Below are 19,074 nucleotides of genomic sequence, written 5' to 3' on the forward strand. Positions count from 1 at the left end.
ATAGCTGGGTGTCCCCCCCGTGCCCCCAGCCAGCACCCCGAATCCCAGCAAGGCCTGTCCGGTTTCCCTCATGCCTACTGCCGCAGGCCTTGAACCGGCTTCCGCACAATGTGGCCTCGATCACCGGCCGCTTCCCCAGCCCCAACCCCTCTGTCTGTGCGGCAGCCAAACGAGCCCAGAAATCCCACCGTCTGTGTCACATGCCGGGAGAGCTACAGGCCCTGACTGTGGCCCGAGCCCCAGCGCGGGGAGAGAGCCCGGCAGTTTCCCGGAGGAAGTGACCCGGGGACACTGAGGAGGGCCGGGCTGACCAGGGACAAAGACGCAGGAAGACAGGATGGTTTCTGGAGCTCACTCTGAGCAGAGAGTAGAGCGGGAGGCCGACGGCCCTGCAGGGCTGCTGGCCCACGTGGCTGGGACCTGAGCTCGCTCTCCTTGTTCCCACAGGAGTCGGACCCTTTGGGGGCCAGCAGCCTGGCGTCCCGCTGGGGTACCCCATCAAGGCACCCAAGCTGCCAGGTGAGTCAGAAAGAGGACTCAAGATGCACCACTCCCCGGGCCTCACAGATGAGAAGCAGGCGTGTGGGGGACTTTTGTTGGCCAATGGTGTCTCGGCAGGGGGGTGGGGAGGGTTAGGACACCTGAGTATGGACGCCCCACGTCTGGTCGCCTGCAAGGGAAGCCATCCTGTAGGCACCGGCCTCCCGCACATGCACAGGTACACAGAGCCGTAGCCCCCATGGGGAACCATAGGTGTTGATGGTAAGAAACAGCCTTCAATGGAAAAACCCCTCTGATGTCACCCCCTGCCCCCGCCATCAGCTCAGACAATGAGATGTTTGCTCCTGGGAGGATGATAAAGAAGAGACTCGGGGATTCTAGGGCCATGGCAGGTCCTGGATTTGTAGGGGGAGGGTCGTGCCATCAGCCCCTGGAGAAGGGGTGCCCTCTCCCTCCTCCACCCACGGCCTCTGCTCTCCCGGGAGCCTCTGTGAGCAGCTCGGGACCTTTGGTGCATGCGTGGGGGCCAGGTCTCAGGCCTTAGTACCTGTGGGGGTAGGGCTGTCTACCCAGGCAAATGGGAGCCCAGCATAGGGTTGCCATGGAGCAGCCCCTGAGCCCACCCTGCCCTCCCTTCAGGTGGCTATGGACTGCCCTACAGCACTGGGAAACTGCCCTTCGGTGAGTAAGACCCTCCTGAACGGATGGGCTTCTAGCTCTTTCCAGCTGCAGGGGCCTAGCAAGGACAGCACCCAACCGGGGATGGGGTAGAGGCTTGGAATGGGAATCCCCTAAGAAAGGAACATAGAACTTGGACTCAGCCTGGTTCTCGATCCTGACCCTCACGCTTAGCCCCAGGCCTTGGGCAAACCAGTTTCTTCACCTGTAAAATGGGAATAAGCATCCACACCCATTTGTATGTGTTTTCACTCTGGCTGGGAGTGAGAGCGTGGAGACTCTGGGCAGCCTGACCCCTGAAGGGCAGGGTGGGGGGGCAGCCGCAGTCAGATCTGCACAGATGCCCACTGAGCCTCTCTGTTTCACAGGCTATGGGCCCGGAGGAGTGGCTGGTGCCGGGGCCAAGGCTGGGTACCCGACGGGGACAGGTAAGGAGAACCTCAGCCAACTGTCAGCCAAAGGGGCCCCAATCACCCAGGCTCCAGAGCCCCAGGGGCTGGCCAGGGTCTCTCCAGGATGCAGGCCAGCTCACCCTGCATCTAGACCCCAGTCTGAGCCTGGAGAAGGATCTCGGGTGAGGGCAGCTCCCTCAGCTCTGCTTGCTATGAAGCCCCTCCCCCATGCCCTTTTGCCAAAGGGTTGGTTCTCGTGGGGCTGGAACAGGTGGGCTCTGGAAATGCAGGAGTACAGTTTTCAGAGTCTCTCTCCTTCCCCTCCCCCAGGAGTTGGCGCGCAGGCTGCAGCAGCAGCAGCTAAAGCAGCAAAGTATGGTGAGTGCATCTGCCAGCCCCCAGCCCCCCAGCCTCTCCAGCCCTTTTATCCCTGAGAGCCTGCCTCATAGAGAACTAGCCAAGGCAGCCCCTCCCCACCTCCATTTATCAAATGTTTTCAATACCACCCACTCCTCTATCTGTCCATCCACTCATTCTCTCTTCCATCCTTCTCTCCATCCATCCCTGTCTATCCGTCATCCATCTTCCCATCCATCCATCCATCCATCCTTCCTTCCATCTCTCCATTCCTCCCTCCATCCTTTCATTCATCCATCCATCTATCCATCCCCCATCCATCTATCCTCCATTCCTCCCTCATCCTTCCATCCCTCTCCTTCCATCCCTTCTTTATCTATCCCTCCCTCCATCCATCAATCCCTCCCTCTTTCCACCCTTCCATCCCACATCTATCCCTCCCTCCCTCCCTCCATCCCTCCCTCCCTCCTCCATCAATCCCTCCTTCCACGCATCCATCCATCCCTTCATCCATCCATCCCCCCATCTATCCCCCAGTCCATCCATCCATCCATCCATCTATCCATCCATCTCTCCATCCATTCATTCCTCCATCCATCCATCCATCCATCCATCCATCCATCCATCCATCCAGCTATTTCAGAGACCAGGGTCAAATAAGAGCCCTGCTGGAAAATGCAGGCACTGTGGTGGGAGTCAAGAAGAGGGAGACATTATTTTTACGTGGGGGAAATCAAGAAGGTTTCTCAGAGAAGATGACATTCGATTCTGGAGTTTGCCATGTGGTTAAAACAGGAAGGAGAAGCCCAGGCAGAGGGGATGGGTACTATGATGGTTAGAATGATAATTTTAGGCGGTACCTACATGAGTATTTAAACAATGTGATAGTTCAGTATCAATTTAATGTGCACTATACAACTTCTAACCTGCTCCTCAAGCCCATGATCCCTCGGCCTGCAGACGTGGCATGGCCTTCCCCACGCCTGTGTGGTGGGCAGAGTGAGCATCTCTGCCCCCGTCCCAGCTCATCCACCAGTTCAGAATCACATTACTGGGGCTGAGGTCCTTGTCTTCACCTCCAGTCCCAGGGAGCCCCTCCTGTACCCCAATGGGACGGAGAGCATATCCCCACCATCCCAAGGGGGCAAGAGTGGAGGGGAAGCAGCGAGCCAGAGGCCTGCTCCATGGAGGCCCCGCAGGCCCTCCCTCTAGGCCCCCCGCGCTGTGGGGGATGGCTGGAATGTGGGAGCAGGAGAGTGGGGCGACGAGGGGCTGCCAGAGCTGGGCAGCCAGGCGCTTGGATTACAAACTTGGCCGAGTGTTCGGAACACAGGGAGGGGAAGCCTTGAACATTCCTACAGGGGCCCCTCTGGCCCAGGGAGCGGCCGCTTGTGGTTTCTCAGTATGTGGCAGTGATTAGAATGGGATTTGTCTGAAAACATACAAGTCCCTTAATGAGCATGTTGAAATGGACACTTTGGGGGTGAGTCAAGGAACAGTGGGGTGGGGGCCTCCTCGAGCAGGCCCAGCCGGAGATGCCTGGGCCGCATTCCCAGAGGAGGTGGTGCTGGTTAAAATTCCAGCATCCAAGCAGCCTTCCTGCCCGGCCCCAGGAGGGGCCCTGGGAGCTACGTCTTCAGCGCGCCCTTCCCGGCAGGTGCGGGAGGAGCCGGGGTTCTCCCTGGTGTTGGAGGCGGCGGCATTCCCGGCGGGCCCGGCGCAATTCCTGGGATCGGAGGCATCGCAGGTAGCGTCCGTCCAGCAGGGGCTGGGGGTGTTCTTGAGAGGGCCACCGGGGGAAGGGCCTCACGCTCTGTGGCTGTCTCTCCAGGGGCGGGGGCGCCGGCTGCTGCGGCAAAGGCTGCTGCGAAGGCAGCTAAGTTCGGTGAGTGCCCCGAGGGGTGGCCGGCCCGGACCCCGGCGCCCTCAGCCCCCCATCCGCATGGGCCTTGGACAGCCCAGTCCTACAAGGCTGGGTGGACCTGGCCTTCATCCATCTACGGCAGCCTCTATCCCCCCACTCCCTAAACATGCAATGTTCCTACCTCCTTGCCTTTGCCCATTCTGGCCCCTCTTTCTGGAAGGCCATTGTTCTCCACTGATCAGCTCAGCTGGGGGCGGGGGGCGGTGTCGCACGGAGCAGCTGGCTTCTCCCCTCCTCCCTTCAGGGCTGTCCCACTGCTGCACCCACTCCCTGGGGGCCCAGCGGAGAGACCTGACTCGGCTTTAGACCTAGATCATGGTCTTCCCACCCACAGAGCCAAACCCTCAGAGCTCTGGGCAGGTTCCGGCAGCCCTCCCCATCTCTCGGATGGGTGGGATCCATGCAGGCACAATGGCAGCCCACCTGGGATCCTGCCCTCAGGACCTACTGCTCCCCACAGCTCCCAGAGCTGTGCCCTTGGAGGCCCTCTGAGGTTCCCACAGGGTCCAGGCCAGGAGAACAATCCTTTCCTTCCACCAGGAGCTGCTGGAGGCTTGGTGCCCGGTGGACCAGGCTTTGGCGGCCCGGGAGTTGGGGTCCCAGGTGTTGGGGTCCCGGGTGTTGGAATCCCAGGTGTTGGAGTCCCAGGTGAGCTGGGCTACGTGTGTGCGTGCGTGCGCGTGCATACACACGTAAGAGAGAAATATTGAAACCGTTGCTAAGACTTTTGGATTCCCTCTAATACCTCACCCATCTATCCTCTTCTCTTCCTACCCTCGGCCATGCCTCGTCTTCTCTTCCTTGGGCTGTAACAATCTCCTAATTAGTCACGGCCAGCATCAGCTTCTCTAATTCATCTTCTGGCTCTCAGTGTACATTCCCAGCCCTTAGCTGAATAGGTGCTCAGTAAATGGTGAGTGGATGGATGGATGGATGATGGATGGATAAGCACATGGTTGGATGAGCGAACGATGAGATGGGTGCGTAGAAGGCAAATGCAAAATGAACCATTGCATAGTTAGATGAATCGATAGGTAGGCAGAGGAGTGGATAAGTGGATGGATGGGTGGGTGCATGGTTGGACAGAGAGGTACGTTGGTTGAGTGGGTGGATCGAAGTCCAAGGATAGACAAACAAATGGACAGACATATGGGTAGATCAATGGGTGGATGAATGGGTGGTTAAGTAGACAGATGAACAGATGAGTAGATGGGGATATGGACAAGTAGGCCCTTGAGTCATTTGTGTCCCCCTTGGTCTCTCCAGGAGCTGTGTCACCAGCTGCAGCTGCTAAAGCAGCCAAATTCGGTGAGTGCTGTGCTGATTAGCTCTGCCCCGTCCTGTTCTGGCCAGAGAAGGGGAGTGACTTGCCCAGGGTCACACAGCAAGTCACTGGGAGGTCACTGGCAGAGCTGGGACTTGGAAGTGCTGGGCCCTGGGACAATGTCTCCTCCACTAGTCTCCTACCATAAGGCCATGGGGCTGAGTGATGGGAGAGTCCCGGTATGGCATTCCCAGTGGAGACAGCGTCCCTGACCCTCCCTGCCCCAACCGGGGCCCTCTCAGAGGAGCCCAAGCCTGGCTAGGGCTATGGGACCTGCCCACAGTCTCTCCAAGGCCAACAACGGGGCCCTTCCCCAAGGGGTTAGAGAGCACTGGGGGGGGGGGTTGTCAGTAAAGGCTCCTTGGAGGAGGCTGGCCCGGGGCCCATGCATTGTATGGTCTCCAGTCCTTCATGGACCAGACCTGGGGGAGGCTTGCCTCCTCTTTCCCAGTTGACCAGCATCCCACCCCCACCCCCCACCCCCCAAGCCCTCCCCGACCTCTCTTACTGAGATGCTTTTCCACCTGATTCTCTTCCGTCTGCAGGGGCCAGAGCTGGAGTGGGTGTTGGAGGCATTCCCACTTACGGGGTCGGGGTCGGTGCTGGGGGCTTTCCTGGTTACGGTATCGGAGCTGGAGTCGGAGGTGTTCCTGGAGCTGCCCTTTCCCGTGAGCCTGAGTTCCATGAGGCAAAAGTGGGAGAAGCCTCCTCTGTCTTGTAGGGCAATGGGGGGAGGGGTGCAGGGGAGCGTAGACTGGGCTTCAGAGAGCTCAGGGAGGAGCTGGGGTGGGGGGAGCAGAGAGGGGCTCTAGCACTTTAGCATAAGAGTGCCGTAGGCATAGCCCCCCCAGAGATCCAGGGGGGTTTCTGAGGGGCTCTCTCCCCCCCTCCAACAGCTGCAGCCCAGGCAGCAGCCGCGGCCAAGGCAGCCAAGTACGGTAAGTGCCCGGCCCTGCCCGGCCCCACGCCAAGGCCAGTGCCATCCCCTCCTCCCCCGCCCTGCTCTCCCAGGGGGCCCAGGCTCCAAGGTCAGAGCACTCCCCCAGCGTGAGGGCGGAGCCACCTCAAGCTCAGGCCTCTGTTTCCCTCTCTGTTGAGGTCAAGGTCGGGAGGTCCCTGGCCCCAACTTCCAAAGCCACTCTGAACCCTTCCGCCCTGTTCAGTCGCCCACCACTATGAATATTGAGGCCCTGCTTATCACCCCCAGCCCCAACCAGCAAGTTGGAGGTGGCCTTGCAACCATTCTGTTCCCCAAACCACCCCCACCCTTCACTCTCCCAACGGGTGGGCGACTCTAGGGACAGAGCTGACGCCCTTCACTCCTCCAGGTGCTGGAGGGGCAGGAGCCTTGGGAGGGCTGGTGCCGGGGATCGGAGACGGAGTGGCAGGTGTCCCAGGTACAGGAGGGGTGCCAGGTGAGCGGTGTCCCCAACCCAGAGACGGGTTTGGCTTGTCTCATGGAAGGAGCCCTGGTGTTGACCAGGTCAAGTGCATCATTTCGCGGATTGACAAGACTTTACGGAGGCCAGAGATGGGGAGGAGGGAGGGCAAATTCCCCTACTTGGGAGGGAAGACCCTCTGCGGGATCCTAGCTTGCTGGGGAGGCTTGGGAAGTCAGGCGTCATGCAGCTAGGTGACGGAACTCCTTTACTCCAGTGGCCTTTCTGGTTCTGGAACAGGTGGGAGGCCTGGGCCACCTTTTGGCCTTCCTGTGTTCATTCTCCCCCATCAGTCAGAGGCCAAAGAGAAGAGATGAAGTTACAGGGAGATTAAGTTATAGACTTCCTTGGTTGTTTCTCCCCACCCGATTTCTCTTCTGCATGCCTTCTTTGTGGGGGAAAAATTTTCCTTTTGAGCTTTCCCCCAAAACAAGCCGTTTCCTCCAGTTTGGGATACAAGCACTGTTGGGACTTTTTTTTTTTTAATTAACACCACCTTTGGCAGAAAGCTGCACAAGACCTCTAGAGGCTTGGGAGAGGGTCTGGGCTTCTACCCATCAGCGCTGGGCTCCCCTCTGCCATAGCCAGAGCTAGAACTCAGTCGCAGAACTGCTTCTCCGGGAAAGGACATGCCCAGGTTGGCTAGTGGGCCATCCTCAGAGCAGGCCTGGAAGCCAGGCTGGCTGTCCATGTTCCCCTCTCTTTCTGCAGGTTGAGGACACAGCGTGGGGAGGGTCTTCTGGGGGAGGGGACACTTCCCTACAGGTGGTCTTTCCAGAAGAGGGGATGGGGCAGGGCATGTGGAGAGGGGTGTCAGGGACTGCCCCCTGATCCCTACTCTTCACCTCTCCAGGAGTAGGGACCCCAGCCGCTGCAGCCGCCAAAGCCGCCGCCAAAGCCGCCCAGTTCGGTAAGTGCCCCCTCCAGTCCTCCCCCATTCTGCTCCCAGCCCTCATTCTGGAGCACTGTTCCCCCTCATGTTCTCTGTTCTGGGGTCTGGCAGCTCAGCTCTCCTCGGGAGGCAAGCCCCCTCGGGCTGTCACATTCGGGGCTTTCTCACCACCATTGGCCCATCTGACCATTGTTAGGGGTGTGGGTGAAGGGCTGATCAGAAAAGCAAAGTGAGAACAGGCCCTGGCGAGCCCTCTAGGACCCGGCTCCCCAGCTTTCCCAAAGCCCTTGCTGCCTCTAGCTGCAGCTGGGGCCTGCGCCCCTCTGGACCTCAGGCTGGGCTCACCGGACTCCCACCCTCCTAGAGTACTTCTTGCAGCCTGATGAAGCTCTCCGTCTCTTGCTACCTCCGAAGCCCACCCTGGCAGCCCCAGGCATCCACACCTTCCTGAATAGGGCAAACCACAGCAGCCCCACTTTATAGATTCCAACTGTATGCCAGGCCCTGGGCGGGGGGAGGTCCCTGTGCCTTGGCCTTAGGGACCTGCAGACATCAAGGTTCCGATCACAAAATTTAGCACTGTCTAGGCCAGAGAACATCTTGACTTCAGGTCTGCTGACCCCCAAACTCACGTATGGCAAACGACCCCTTTTTTGCCAAGCCAGTATGTACGGAGGTAATCCTTACACCAAGTCTATGGGGTTGGTACTACTATTCCCATTTTACAGATGGGGAAACTGAGGTTCTGAGAGCTTGAGTCACGTGCCCACATTCGCTCAGCTCAATGGCGGCTGAGCTGCGCTTTGAACCCAGGTCTACCCGTCTTGCCGAGTTCCCTTTACTGTGTAACTGCCTCCATCACCCTCAGAAGCCCCAAAGGGGTCCTTGTCCTCCAAAGTTAAGAGCTCCTGATCCTGCACGTGCCTCATTGTAGGGATGAGGAAGCTGAGGCCCCTCGAGGGAAAGCAACTTGTCTGACGTCACACAGCAAGCCTGTGTCCGGGCTGGGACAAGATCCCAAGGCTCTTGACTCCCAGCCCGCTGCTCTTTCCATCGGCTTCTGTCCTCGGTCAGGACTTGGTTAAGAATGAGCTCTTCCGGCTCTTGCAGGGTTAGGCCCCGGTATTGGCGTGGGTCCCGGCATTGGTCCCGGCATTGGCATTGGTCCCGGTGGTGTTATAGGTAAGCTGCCTGAATAAGTGGGCCTGAGGGGCCTCTGAATCCTCCCTGGGTGCCGTCCCTGAACCCCCTCCCTCTCCCTGCAGGAGCAGGGGCCCCCGCTGCAGCCAAAGCCGCGGCTAAAGCAGCCGCCAAAGCCCAGTACCGTGAGTACCCAAGCCTGAGCTGCACCCACACCCCCCGCACGATATGCAGCCTCACTGGGTCCCAGAGCGGCCACCAGAGGGGTCGGAAGCACAGATCGGGCATGAGGGACACCTGGGTTCAGGTCCTGGGGCCCACCCTAGCAAAGCAATCTCTGAGATCCCCCTGTCCTCCTGTCTGACACGTGGGGTGTCCACAGCTGCCGTGCAGCCCTGAATGCCAACCTGGGAGGGGCTGGACTTGGCGGTCAGTGGGCGTTTTAGGAAGACCATTCTTGGTGGCACTACAGAGGGCAGGTTCAGCGGGAGGAGGCCCCTGCTTGCGTCTGGACCCCCTCCCTGAGGGCTGACTCAGCTCCCTGGGAAGGACCCCCCCCACCGTGGGCGCATGCTCCTCGCCTGCTGCCCCCCCGCCACTGCCCATCTCCCCCAGGGGCTGCAGCTGGGCTCCCTGTTGGTGTTCCCGGCTTTGGGGTTGGTGCCGGCGTTCCCGGATTCGGAGTTGGTGCCGGCATTCCTGGATTTGGAGTTGGTGTTCCTGGCTTTGGGGCAGGTGCAGGTGAGGGGCCTTGTAGGGCCTGGGCGGAAACTGTCCCCCTGAGCTCCGAGAAGGGAGACCCCTCTTCCTGCCCGCACATCCTCCAGCAGCCTCACTCAGGGGCTCATAGTGAATCCCCCATTAGGTTCTCCTGAGCAATCAGAGACGACTGGGGTAACAGATGGGTGGCAGGCCAGGCAAAGGGGGCCCCAGGCTGCTAGATTTCAGAGTTTCTGTCTGCTCAGTTAGAGGAGTGACAGGGTTCCAAACTGAAAAGTAGCCCACTACCCAGGAGAAGGAGGCTGGAGGTCCCTGGGGTCAGCGGGCATGAGTGGGCCAGTCCGGCTCCCCTTCAGCAGCACTATGGCAAGAGGGCCACTAGGACCTCCAGTTCTTCACCTAGTTAGTGCCTGCTCTGCATCCAGCCTCTGGCAGATCACGCTGTGCCTGGAGCAGAAGGAAGGGGCAGATAGGACGAGGAGGCACAGTTCAGCCTTCAACCAGCCCCAGACCAGACTGGCAGCAGCATGGTTAGATACTGGAGCTCTCTACCTGGCAGGGTGAGCGCCTGGCTGGGGAGCCACCGCTTCAGAGCTTTGAGAGGAGTGATGAAGGCTGAGGAAGTCAGGGAGGGCTCCCTGGAGGAGGCAGAGCTCCCGGGCACAGACCTCGGCTGCTGACCAGCCCCCTTTTCCTTTTTCTCTTCCCCCCCAGTACCTGGAACCCTGGCTGCAGCTAAAGCCGCCAAATATGGTGAGTGCACCCCACACACCGCCCCCTGGGGTTGCTTTGCTTGCTGCCCCACCAGCCCTGATAATACCTGGTCACCCATCTCCCCTCGGCGGGGCCGGGGCCCAGCGCCCAGAACCTGCAGCACAAGGCTGGGAGGGTCAGGGTGGGAAAAGGCAGTTTCTGGGACACATCAAGGATGGTTTAGCAGCCCTGGCTCCTGCCCGCTAAATGCCTAGCATGCCTCCCCCTCCGGGACAACTCAAAACGCCCCTCACGTTTCCAACGCCCCTGGTGGCAGTTCCTTGATGAAGACCGTGGTCCCGAAGGCCCTTCTGGCCCTGACCCCTGACAGTTTCATGGGACCCAAGGCCAGGGGCCAGGGCCCAGGCCTGCCTCGTCAGCAGAGCCGGGACACCTCACCTAGGCCCCCGGCCTCCTGCCCACCTTGCTGTCAGCACGACTGGGCCTGCCACGAGCTTGGAGGACGTGGCAGCCCCGCCTGGACAGACAGACCCACACTGTCTGTGGCCCCCGCATTCCTGGCCTCCTAGGAGCCGGACCAGGGCCCCTGCCAGGGAACCGCCAACCAGCCCTGGCCAGTCCACTTGGGGCCAGTTTCCACCTCGGAAAATCCCGGCTTCCTCAGCCCCCACCCCCGCACGGGCCTGGTGACCCACAGGCCCCTCTTCTGTTCCTGGCCGGCGGCTGGCCTGCCTGAGTCTAACAGACGTTGCCAGGGAAACAAAGCAGTCGAGGGCGCTGGCTCCCAAGCCATGTGTTGCCTGTGGAAACTTGAGGACATTGCTTAACCTCTGCTGTGCCTCAATTTTCTCATCTGCAAAATGGGGATGATAGTGGTCCCTACCTTCCCTGCTGCAGTGAATAATAAGCCGGCTACTCCGTGCAAAGCACAGAGAACCGTGAATGTTGCATCAGGTGTTAGCCGTGGCCACACGCAGCGGCTCCGCACTGAGCAGTGGGTCAGAGCTCAGAGTATGTGCACAGTGGGGGTGTCCCTTTGCTCCCCAAACACCTGCAGCGTGAGCAGGGTAAGGATCATCGGCTCTGGGGCTCAGAGAGGCGACAGCTATAATGAGTGGAGGAAGCAGAATTCGAACACAGGGCTATCAGGACAGGAGTCTAGTCTTCTCCCCTCCACAGCTCATGGCCACCACTGTGGCTACCGGTGGCTCCCAGCCCTAGCTGGCTGGGAAGGAGCAGAAATGGGCGGGCCGCGGCTCAAGGGGACCCCCCCTTGCCCAATTGGCCAGGACAGAGCCAGGACTCAGACTCAGGTGTCTGTCCAGTGCCCCTTCCACTGGGTCACATGGCTTTGGCCACATGTCTGCTGGCCTAGCGTCCCTGGGGCAGGGAGCCCCCGTCCTGAAGAAATTGGGGTACTGACTTTCCATCTTCTCTCCAGGAGTGGGAGGTGCCGGGGCTCTCGGCGGAATAGGTGTCCCAGGCGGTGTGGCAGGTGAGTCGAAAGCCCAGGACAGGGTGGGCAGGGAGGAAGACTGACCAGTGGAGAGTCCCCCACCCCCCTACACACCCTGAGCTCCTTCTGTGTCCCCAGGAGTCGGACCTGCGGCCTCGGCCGCTGCTGCCAAAGCCGCCGCCAAAGCCGCCCAGTTTGGTGAGCATTGGTTGGGGGTGGAACTTGAGGGGAGGGCTCTGACCATGCACGGGGCCCTCAGGGGCATCGGCTCCCCAGAGCCCAGCCCACGCCCTGCAAGGCCCTGGGAGCTCAGGCTCTACCTGGGTCCTGGGATGAGAACCCCACCGTCTGCAGACAGACCCCTGCCATTCCCACCAGCAATTTAACACACAGCTCTCTCCACAGGCCTCGGGGGACCCGGAGGCCTGGGAGTCGGGGGGCTCGGAGTCGGGGGGCTCGGAGGCCTTGGAGGTGAGGGACTGCTCTGGAATCAGAGGGTGCAGGGGGCGTGTGTTTGTGTGTGTGTGTGAGAGAGAGAGAGAGAGAGAGAGAGACTGAGCTTCCTTCCCACCTGCCACACCTGCCCTAGGCTGGCTGGCAGCATTTGGAGGACCTTCAGCAAGTGCACGCTGGGGCCACTGAGTGCAGCTGGGCACCCCTCCTCTCCCTCTCCCGTGTCAGCCTACCCACCCACTTTAAGTGGGAGTTTTCATCGGGATGACGATGGTTGTGCCCATTTTCCAGAGGAGAAAAGCAAAGTTGGGAGGGACATTTTTTCCCCAAAGTCTCTGCCACCGCCGGGGGGGGCGGGTGGTGTCCACCGCGTTGACATGTCACTCTATCGTGGGCCATCACTGTGTCTCATCCTGTGTGCTCCTGACTGGACACGCAGGAATAGCTCACTAAAGACTTTGGGGAAGATGGGAGGATGGTGGCAGGTGGTGAGTGGGTGAGCAGGCCAGGAGGGGACAGGACTCCGGGAGGGCGGTGCTATTCCTGAGCCCTCTGGCCCCATGTCTCCCCAGGTGTGTCCCCGGCCGCAGCTGCTAAAGCAGCCAAATATGGTGAGTTGCTCCCTCCGTCCAGGCAGCAGGCTGTCTCTGCCCCCACCCCATCCCTGCCCCAGCTCCCGCCTCAGTCCGCTCACACTACCCCTGAAGGCCTGCCCAGGATGTCCCCGACCCCAGTACCCAGAGAGGGGGCTCAGGGCCCCTTCAGCTGTGCCTCATCCAGACCCAGCCCACCCTCTCCTCAGGTGCCGCTGGTCTAGAAGGTGTCCTGGGAGCCACCAGGCCATTCCAAGTCGGAGGTAGGGGCCATCTCTCTGTGAGATCCTCTGCTCCGCCTGGGTCTAGAGGAGGCCTGTCTGGCTAGCAAGGGGGACTCCTAGAGCCACATCTAGCTCAAGGACACGAGAGAGAGAGAGAGAGAGAGAGAGAGAGACAGGGTGGAGGGAGCAGTCCAGGAAAGGAAACATCCTGGGCAAAGGGGCAGGCCTCAGACCAGCGGGTACACCGTAGGCGACAGACACAGGCTGATGAGCTGGGGGTGCGGGGGCCCCTGTCAGGGTGCTGGGCGGAGACAAGACTTGTTAGGGAAACTGCTCCGCCAGCGAGGGGCACGCGGCGGGGAGGAGGTGGTCCTGGGCAGAGAGGCAGGAGGTGATGAGGCCGGAGCAGGGCCTGCCCCACGCCAACCCCGAACCCCTCCCACAGGAGTTGCAGCAAGACCTGGCTTCGGACTGTCCCCTATTTACCCAGGTACACCCAGGCTCCCTGTCCCCTGGCCCGGCCTGGCGCTCCAGCCCCATCCTGCCCACTCCCCTGCTTCCTCTGCTCGGAAGAGCGGAGCCAGGACCCGGGGGTAGACCCATGGCCTCCCTTACACGAAGCCGGGCCTCCCCTCCTTCTCCTCCCCCTCCCCTGCAAGGCCAGGGAGCATCAGCTTTTCCAAAGCACCACGTTCCAGACGAGGCACACTGAGGTTCAGACAGTGCCAGGGACTTGCCCAAGGTCACACGATGACTGAGGCCGAGCTGAGGGCTCCTGACACCCAGGCCCAGAACTTGGCTGCCCCGGGGGGCGGGAGGGAGGCTTGGCGGGCTCCCCAGAGTGGACTCACTCATAGCCCCTCCCCTTGTCCTGCAGGTGGCGGAGCCGGGGGCCTGGGCATTGGTGGTGAGTCAGGGCCCTGAGCTACTTTCGTGGAGTGGGGGTGGGGTGCTACTGTGGCAGCAGTGACCGAGGCCATGGCCCTAGGCTGGCCCTCCGATGCCAAGGAAATTCAGTTGTGGGATGTAGGGATGCGTGGGGGGGCAAGGATCCCATTCCCGGGGCTCGCAGCCTGGCATTTGACATGACACCAGGAGACAGAGACCTGGGCCAGCCCCCATCTCTGGTGTAACTGTAGAACCTGATGAGACCCCACAGAAAAGGAAAGGAAGCATGTAAGGGGAAAACAAGGTCTGTTCAAGCAGGTGGTTAGGGAGGCCAAAGCCTAGGGCTTTTTAGGTGGGGCAGTCTGCGTGGCTGGGGTCTGACTGGTGGGCGGGGGCATCTTCCTAGCTGCTCAGACCACCACAGGCAGGATACCGTTCATAAGGAGCAGAGCAGGTGTCCAGCTGGGTGAGACCGAAGGCCAGGCTGGGGGCAGGAAGGTCTTCAGAACCTTCTGTGACAGGCTGGAGGCCTGGTACATGGTGGGGGTTCTGGGAGAGGCAGCAAAGCTTGGCCGCCTCCCCAACCCCCACCCTTCCCTCCACAGGCAAACCTCCCAAGCCCTATGGAGGGGCCCTGGGAGCCCTGGGATTCCCAGGTGAGTAGAGACTCAGCCCCTGGGAGAGGGCATGGCGGGGAGGAGCGGACAGAGGCAAAGGGCTGGGGTCCATCAGCCTGGGAGCAGCGTGTTTGGAGCAGGCCTAGCGGGGAGGGAGTGGGGAGGCTGGGGGGAGCTGGTCACCTCACCCCCATCCCTGCGTCTACCTCCGACACAGACACCCAGAGCTAAGAGTGGGCCTGGGACCCTCCAGGCTCTCCCCAAGCCAGGCCTGGCAGTTTCTCCCTCCCGGCTACCCACCGGGAGGAGCCAAGGGAAAGAGAAAGGAGGAGGGCGAGGGAGGAACTTGGAGGAACAGAGGAAGAGAGAGTAAATGGGACAATGGACCTTAGAGTCAGGGAATTTGAGGGGTGGATGGGGGACCCAAGGTGCCCCTAGCCAGGCAGGGTGGGCAGAGGCCACCATCTGGTCCAGACAGAGCCACACCCTTGCTCAAAGTTGCAGACGTGCCTCTGGGAATGTGTGTGTGTGTGGGGGGGACAGATAATGGTCACCACCCCCCAAGGCACCTCCCAACAGTTCCCAGAGGAGACCCAAAGACGCCCAGCTCCACCCCTGTGTCTACTCAGGCTGTGGAATCCCTTCCTTCCCCACCTGTTTCCCACGACACAGATAGGGCAGCTGGGGCCAGGGCTGGGAGAGGCAGAGGCAAGACCAGCCCAACCCTGTCCAGGGTAACCCACTCTCAGGTACCACTTGATGCGTGTGGCCTGATCACACTGCTTTCCAAACACACTGGAGGAGCTTCACAGGGAGAAGCCTGTCCCTGCCCCGCTCGGCTGATCGCTGCCACCAGGTGGCGGTAAGGAGCCGTGTTGAGCTGCCCAGGGGTAGAAACTACATCAGGCCCTGCTACCAGACAGCGGTGCCTTGATGGCTTAAAACGAGGCTTGCCAATCGGTGCGCTCAGAGCTGCTCGCTGAAGCCTTCCCAAACGCAGTGGACTCAGAACATAGAGACCTTGTCCAGGCCAGGGCCCTTCCCCTCCCTGAGCCTTGATTAGGCCACCATCCCATGGGCCCTGCTCCCACCCCCCTGCCTGGGAGGAGTTACGGTAGTGCAATGGCTCAGAGTTTGGTGGGAGGTTGTGGCCAGGCTTCTCATGGCTTTGGAGCCTCTGTTCCCCACTGTGTTGATGTGGGTGTGAGAAGACCTTGGAGCTGCTCCAAGCGGTCAGGGGCTTGAGCAGGACCCCGGAGGGGTCGGACCGTCATGAGTGCCTTCTCCCGCCCAGGTGGGGCCTGCCTGGGGAAATCCTGTGGCCGGAAGAGAAAGTGAGCTTCCCGGGACCCCTGACTCGCGACCTCATCAACGTTGGTGCTACTGCTTGGTGGAGAATGTAAACCCCTTGTGACCCCCTCCCCCACCCCCCATCCCCCCTCCCCCGTCCCCACCCTGGGAGGGGACAGGCCAGGCTGGGTGGCCTTGGAAATCCACAAAGCAAGGAAACAAGAGAGGTGGCCAAGTGGACCCCAGGAGGCCCCCAACTTCAGAGGCCGGGGGTGGGTGGGCTTAGCCCCCCGCCCTCACCCCCTTCCCACCCAGGAGCTCCCCCTCCACACACTCTCCATCTCCAGGGAACTTGGTGCTACATGCTGGTGCTCTCATCTTCCTGGGGGGAGGGAGGAGGGAAGGGCGGCCCCTCGGGAACCCCCTCCCTTGGGACTCCTCTGAAGATGGTGCGGACACTCCCTGGGCAGTCCCACCTCCCCCTGCCCACCAGAACCACCCCCCAACCCCGGCTGCGGTCCAGTTGGTACCTAAGCACCTAAAGCCTCAAGCTGGATTCGGTCATACCATCTCTCAGCCCCCTTGCCCCCCCACCTATTCCCCACGTCTGGGACACCTGCGGATGGGAAGACCCCCACTGGGAACAGCGCTTTTGCTCTTGTGGAATTCATCCAGCCATCTGTCCATCCGTCCATCCATCCTTGTCCCCAGCTGACTGCCCAGCACCGCTAGCTGGCTGGGTGCCCCCACCATCAACCTGGTTAATGTGTCCTGGCGACCTGTGCCCTGCCTCCCCCCCGCCACACACACCCCTACGATGGGGCCTGAGCACACAGGGTGTGAGGAGCTACACCAGCTGGGGCGGCAGGAATCTCCTCCCCGACCTGGGTCCCCCCCATGCAGTACTGTATACCCCCCCGTCCTTCCCTCGAACCACTGTACCCACTTCAGAGCATTTCCCACCCCTGCCCCGCCCGTTTCTTTGTGTCTCGCTGTGATAGATCAATAAATATTTTATTTTTTGTCCTGGATATTTGGGGATGATTTTGGATTGTTGACGTTCTCCTGGTTTTATTTTCGTGGTTAATTGAAAAAAAAAAAAATTTTTTTTTTCTTCTGATCTGGGAGCTATATTCCCCAGGAGAAGATTCATCTTAATCACTTTGGTATAACTCTGGATGAAAACACATACCTTTTTTTTTCCTTTTAAATATGAAAAGAGAATTAACTGCTTAAGAAAAGACTAATAAATGAAAACCTTTTGAAGGAAACTGGGTCAAGGCCTCCTTTGTCCTCTCTCCTCTGCCCCCAGGGCAGAAACAGGTGTACTGGGGGGGCTCTTTGCCAAAATCACCTGCTCTGGGTGTATCAACCCTTCTCCAAGGTCTGCTCGCCCTTTAGCAATGAAAGCCCGGCCAGCCAGCCCCACGCATGCACACCCACATGGGCCTCCCCTGAGGAGGTGGCTCACCCACCCAGCCATACCTTCCTAGGCCTGCCCCTTGGGCCCAAGACCTTGGGCACAGGGCCTGGTAGGTGGCCTCCAGGCGCTGAGGGTAGAGCTGAAGGGGTAGAGGAAACAAAATGACCCTCCTGTCCAAACCAAACCCTTGGCCTTGGTGAACAGCCACGCGGAGAGGGGAGAAACGGCCCCACCTAAGCAAACCTGAAGACGGGCTTCCCTCTGAGACATCCCCTCGAAGGAAGAGCCATTCACCCACACGGCACCGCTTCAGTTCTTGCTAAAACCCAACAAGTGAGGTCCTGCAGGTGTCACTGGGAGCCTCAGTACCACCCTCGGAGGCCCCCAGCCCCAGGGCCATTCCCCTCCCCTCGGGGCCAGAAATCCACGGGGCCTGGGCATGTGCCCACCTAGAGCCCACAACTCCCCTTCACACCACGCCCTGGGTGCCAGATTCTAGAATCCCCTCCCCACCACCACCAATTCCACTTCCGGGGCCCACATGGCCTCACGCCTGCATCCGACCCCACAGCTGCTGGGCACACCCATAAAGCAGCAGGGAGGCGAGGGAGCTGTTTGTCGGGAGCCTGGGTATCTGCGTGTTTGCCTGCAAAGCCAGGAGGGGCTGGGATGGAAGGAGAAGCAGGTGGGGTGATGCTCTGGGAGGATATCCCAGGGCACAGTGGAGCGAAAAAAGCAATTTACTGGGAAGACCAAGGAGGAGGGTCTGGACAGGTGGAGCACCTGCAGGGAGGGGGCCGCAGGGAGGAAAGGGGGAGGGGCGGCTTCCTGGAGACCCACAGGGGTGACACCCCCGTGACAATGTGACTCCTCTCTTCCAACTCCCCACAGCAGATTGCCCAGCAAATCCCACAATGCTACCTCCAGGAGACGCCCAGAGTCCAGCCCCTTCTCACAGCCTCCAGGGCTGGGTACCCTGGTCCGCCAGGAGCACTTGCCCAGATGACCACAGTAGCTTCCTCACTCCCCGATTCTCTCCCGGGCTCCCCATTAGCCTTCTCTCCACGTAGCAGCCAAAAAAAAAAAAAAAATCCCTTTAAAACCTAAGTCAAGGGCACCTGGGTGGCTCAGATGGTTAGGCGTCTGTCTTCGGCTCAGGTCATGATCCCAGGGTCCTGGGATTGAGTCCCACGTCGGGCGGAGAGTCTGCATCTCCCTCTGCCTCTGCCTCTCTCTTTCTCTCTCATGAATAAATAAATAAAATCTTTAAAAAAAAAAAAAACAAAACACCTAAGTCAAGTCAAGCCATGCATCCACTCAAAATCCTGCCATGGCTCCCATCTCTCTCAGGGCCAAAGCCAGAAAGGCCTTCTGACGGCCTCGGAGCCCCCACCTGAGTGGGACCTGCTGTTCTGACCCCACGTCCCGCTCCCCCGCCCTCCGTCAGGCCAGGCACTTCCACGGGCCCTCTCTCTTTTCCTTGCAGGGAGCAGGCCACCCCGCTGTGGGTCAGCATCTGCTGTCTCCCCTGCCCGGAGCGCTCTTCCCTCTGCTATCAAGGTGCTTGGCTCCCGCCCGGCCTTCAGTGACTCCAATGTCACCTCCTCCATCTCCCTGTCTAAAATCACAAACTGTCCCCTCCTCCCTCACCTGTCCCTGCCTGCTTTCTCTCCAGAGCGCCTGCCACCATGTGACACAGGATATTTCACCTCTTTGTTCCTCATCTGACTCCCCACACCAGAATGTAAATTCCCCTGGGGCTAAACACTGCCTGAAGAACAAGTTGGTTAAGCGTCTGCCTTCAGCTCAGGTCACGATCCTGGAGTCCCAGGATCGAGTTCTGCATCGGGCTCCCTGCTCAGCAGGGAGTCTGCTTCTCCCTCTGACCCTCTCCCCCCTCTCATGTGCTCTCTCTCTCTCTCTCTCTCATTCTCTCTTTCTCTAAATAAATAAAATCTTTAAAATAAAATACATAAATGCCCTGCTTTTCTTAGTTACGCACTACGGTAGAAAGATGGTAAGTGAATGTGTTAGGCTGGATAATAGCCC

The 19,074-nt window shown here is 60.0% G+C and overlaps 1 protein-coding gene across 21 annotated transcripts in view; it reads left to right on the top strand.

The window, feature by feature from the left end:
• ELN (elastin) overlaps positions 1–16,873 on the top strand; it is a 30,774-nt gene extending 13,901 nt beyond the window's left edge. For 12 of the 21 annotated variants that reach the window (XM_081819556.1, XM_081819560.1, XM_081819548.1 and 9 more), the window contains 25 exons: positions 448–519; positions 1,141–1,182; positions 1,548–1,607; positions 1,902–1,949; positions 3,586–3,675; positions 3,760–3,813; positions 4,393–4,500; positions 5,119–5,160; positions 5,722–5,844; positions 6,073–6,114; positions 6,505–6,591; positions 7,469–7,525; positions 8,618–8,689; positions 8,773–8,832; positions 9,263–9,388; positions 10,082–10,120; positions 11,523–11,576; positions 11,676–11,735; positions 11,943–12,008; positions 12,563–12,601; positions 12,793–12,846; positions 13,253–13,297; positions 13,685–13,714; positions 14,301–14,351; positions 15,607–16,873. In XM_081819556.1, coding sequence (XP_081675682.1) covers positions 448–519; positions 1,141–1,182; positions 1,548–1,607; positions 1,902–1,949; positions 3,586–3,675; positions 3,760–3,813; positions 4,393–4,500; positions 5,119–5,160; positions 5,722–5,844; positions 6,073–6,114; positions 6,505–6,591; positions 7,469–7,525; positions 8,618–8,689; positions 8,773–8,832; positions 9,263–9,388; positions 10,082–10,120; positions 11,523–11,576; positions 11,676–11,735; positions 11,943–12,008; positions 12,563–12,601; positions 12,793–12,846; positions 13,253–13,297; positions 13,685–13,714; positions 14,301–14,351; positions 15,607–15,650 — 1,565 coding nt within the window. In that variant the 3' untranslated portion in view covers positions 15,651–16,873. The remainder of the gene's footprint in view (positions 1–447; positions 520–1,140; positions 1,183–1,547; positions 1,608–1,901; positions 1,950–3,585; positions 3,676–3,759; positions 3,814–4,392; positions 4,501–5,118; positions 5,161–5,721; positions 5,845–6,072; positions 6,115–6,504; positions 6,592–7,468; positions 7,526–8,617; positions 8,690–8,772; positions 8,833–9,262; positions 9,389–10,081; positions 10,121–11,522; positions 11,577–11,675; positions 11,736–11,942; positions 12,009–12,562; positions 12,602–12,792; positions 12,847–13,252; positions 13,298–13,684; positions 13,715–14,300; positions 14,352–15,606) is intronic. The other 9 variants (XM_081819552.1, XM_081819568.1, XM_081819563.1 and 6 more) reach the window with 8 other exon arrangements.
• Positions 16,874–19,074: the final 2,201 nt, after the last annotated feature.

This window comes from Leptonychotes weddellii, chromosome 5, assembly GCF_054177405.1.
Source record: "Leptonychotes weddellii isolate Sample4059 chromosome 5, ASM5417740v2, whole genome shotgun sequence".
NCBI classification, from domain to species: Eukaryota; Metazoa; Chordata; class Mammalia; order Carnivora; family Phocidae; genus Leptonychotes; species Leptonychotes weddellii.